This window comes from Trypanosoma conorhini, assembly GCF_003719485.1.
Source record: "Trypanosoma conorhini strain 025E chromosome Unknown Tco_14.4_contig_00113, whole genome shotgun sequence".
Lineage (NCBI taxonomy): Eukaryota > Euglenozoa > Kinetoplastea > Trypanosomatida > Trypanosomatidae > Trypanosoma > Trypanosoma conorhini.
The window spans coordinates 35705-38617 of NW_021704200.1; the positions used below are offsets into that span (position 1 = coordinate 35705).

The window sequence follows — 2913 nt, forward strand, 5'->3', positions numbered from 1 at the left end:
CCTCGACGCCCTCGTTCGTGACCGGGCGTCTGTCGCCCCTGCGGCCGACTCTGCACGACGGGCCCCGTGGGCACCGGCCCCTCCTGCTCCTCGCACCGCTTGTTCCTGCGCCCTCGTTCGTGACGGCCGTCTGTCGCCCCTGCGGCCGACTCTGCACGACGGGCCCCGTGGGCACCGGCCCCTCCTGCTCCTCGCACCGCTTGTTCCTGCCGCCCTCGTTCGTGACGGCCGTCTGTCGCCCTTGCGGCCGACTCTGCACGACGGGATCCCTAGCTGGCGCCACAGCCTTGCTGCCCTGCTGACTACCGCGCGGCGCTTGATCCTTCATGTCGGGCATTTGCCCCTCAAGGCCTCCCCCTGACCGGGAGCTCGGCACCTGCCTCTTCACGCCGCCGCTCTGTGGCTGTGTGGGGGACACGTGGGTTGTGGAGCGCGGCGGTGATTCCTCTTCCCGCGTGCTCCGCGTCTTTGCCGGGGCAATCGTCGCAAACCTACCTGCTGACGGTTTCGCCCCACGACCTTGCAGCTTCCCTGCTGCCGCGACGTCCACATTTGCCGCCTGCGTGCCCGGTTTGTTGAGTGTAGGGGACGCGTTCATTGGGGACACCCACCTGTCCTGGCACTTGGCAACCGCCGCGGCCGCGGCGACCACCGCGGCCTTTTTGCCGGCCTCGCTGGGGCCATTGCCGTTGCTCCGCTGTGCCTCTGCCTGCCGCGCCTCCCGCTTCACCGTTGGCGTGCCTCCGTGCCGCAGGCGTTGCACCTCCGCCCGCTGCTCCTCCAGAAATCGTGCCGTGTGCGCCACCGGTTCGAGGCCCCTGTCGTACTTGTTGTGGACCTTCCGCCCCGCACGAAAGGCGCTGAGCCGCGCGTTCAACGAGGCCGCGGGTGAAGCGTCAACCTTTGCGTCCAACAGTGCCCCCCACCGCGACGCCGTCATGCCCCCATCGCCGCACATCGCCACCTGCCCAGCAGCCATGAGTGCGGATGTCAGCGCGGGCTCCAGTTTGCTTAGCGCCGACTGCTGCAGCACCTCCGTCTGCACTGCGAGGACGCCAGCGCCAACAGGCAGCACGAGACCGGCGTAGTCGTTCCGCAGCGCACTCACCGCCTCCCGCAGGCGCTGTGCACCCAGTTGGGCGTAGTACTCCTCCTCGTGCGCAAAGTAGAAGGCGTACATGCCGGCTAGGCCCCCCAGGGCCTCCTGTAATTCGTCGCAACGCCGGCTCGCGGCGTAGTGCATCGCCTCCCACATACGTTTATTCCCCGCATCCTCCATGAACGTGGGCCGCAGCATCGGCCGCTTGACGCGCCCAAGCATCGGCACCTGCCGCTTCGTCATCTGGCTCAGGCGAAACTCCGGCACGACGATCCATATCAGCTCCTTCTTGCTGCGGCGCATGAGGCGCTCGTGCAGCTCCTGCGGCAGCGGGCACGTGACGACGCCGGCTGCGGAGTACGACCAGAGAGCCTTGACCGTGAAGAGTGGGCGCACCGCCAGTCCCTCGCGGCCCAGGAGGTGCTGGTGCATGCACCAAAGCATCAGCCGCACCGTGTCGGTCAAGACGGACTCGAACGCATCCTCAAAGAGGCGGACAAGCTCCGTCCACAGCGGCGGGCACTCGGGTGTCGCACTGCCACTCGTCAGGTGCGGGAACCGGCCATCGCCTAGGGCGTTGAGCGCGACCAGCAGCTCGCCGTGTGCCTTGCCGACGACGTCCCCCACACTGTGCAGCGCCGCCTGCAGCTCCGCGTCCCACTGCTCAAAGGAGGGCGTGTGCTCGCCTTCGGCGCTCGGCCTCGCGTGAGTTTCCCGCAGCAGCCTCGCCGAAATTGCACCAAAAACATCCACCAAACTCCCGCACGCGGCGGGGCGCCGGCGCAGCTTCTCCTCCCCACGCTGGCGCCTGCAACTGCCGTCGGCGCCCCACTGACCACCCGGCAGTTTGCCGCCGCCGCCTCGCCGCGGCACACAGGCGTCCGCCGGGACGTGGTAGAGCGACACGAGTGTCCCCCGCAGCACAGCGTCCCGCAGCAGGCTCGTGAACACCGCCGCCGCCGCCGCCAGCTCTGCCGTGGGCGGGTACTCCGAGGCAGGGTACACGAAGCGCTGCGCCAGCGACCGGAGCAGCAGCTCCTGCTTTGCCTCAATGGCGCCAGCGATCTCCAACGCCCGATGCTCCCGCCCCTCCCCCGCTTGCTGCGGCACACTCCCCGCCTCCCGCCCCAGGCCCCTTCGCCGCACCTCCAACTCCACCAGCACGTAGATGGGATTCATCCGCGCAGTAGCCGCAGCCGTGGGTCCCTTCGCAAGTAACGCTTACACGTGTGACACTCCCTCTGTTGGCGTGGAAGTAGCAAGTTGAACGAAAAAACAAAAAACAAAAACAAAAAAAACTTGCTACGTCAACACATAAAATAAAGACACACCACGCACGGAACGCAAAGGAGGCCACGAGGAATGAACAAACAAGCACACAGACACACGCGCGAAGGATGTGAACGCAGCGAAACACGTGCTCATGCAGATGCAAACGCACACTGGCATACGCGGTGCCCCGCGCGGCAGCCACTGCCGCCACAGCAGGGAGGCACGGGCGGCGCACACATGCAAGGCCGGGGGAGCACACGCACACACTACATGCGAAAAACACCAGGGGGCGGACGGCGCACAACTATCGTGCTGTCGCTCGTCGACGGTCGCTCGGATTCAAGGACGCCCCGTAGCTGGTCTCGCAGCACCGGAACCAGCAGGGCGAAGGCCAGCTCGGCCGCGAGGACCCGCGCGTATCCAGTGTGCCAAGCAACGCCCCAAAACCGCCCGCCTCACACGCGTCCCGCAGCTCCGCCTTCCGCACAGTCACGCGAACCAGCTTCACGGCAATGCGGTGGATCAGGGTGTCGCAGACGTCC

General features: G+C 67.0%; 1 protein-coding gene across 1 annotated transcript in view, besides 1 other annotated feature; it reads right to left on the reverse strand.

Moving 5' to 3' along the window:
• Window positions 1-2278, reverse strand: part of Tco025E_02752 (uncharacterized protein) — a gene marked incomplete at both ends in the record, with an annotated part of 2355 nt that extends 77 nt beyond the window's left edge. Inside the window, one exon of the mRNA XM_029369675.1 lies at window positions 1-2278. This exon is cut by the window's left edge and continues 77 nt beyond it. Within this exon, the coding sequence (XP_029230224.1) occupies window positions 1-2278 (2278 nt within the window).
• Window positions 2279-2369: 91 nt separating this feature from the next.
• Window positions 2370-2397: a microsatellite.
• Window positions 2398-2913: the final 516 nt, after the last annotated feature.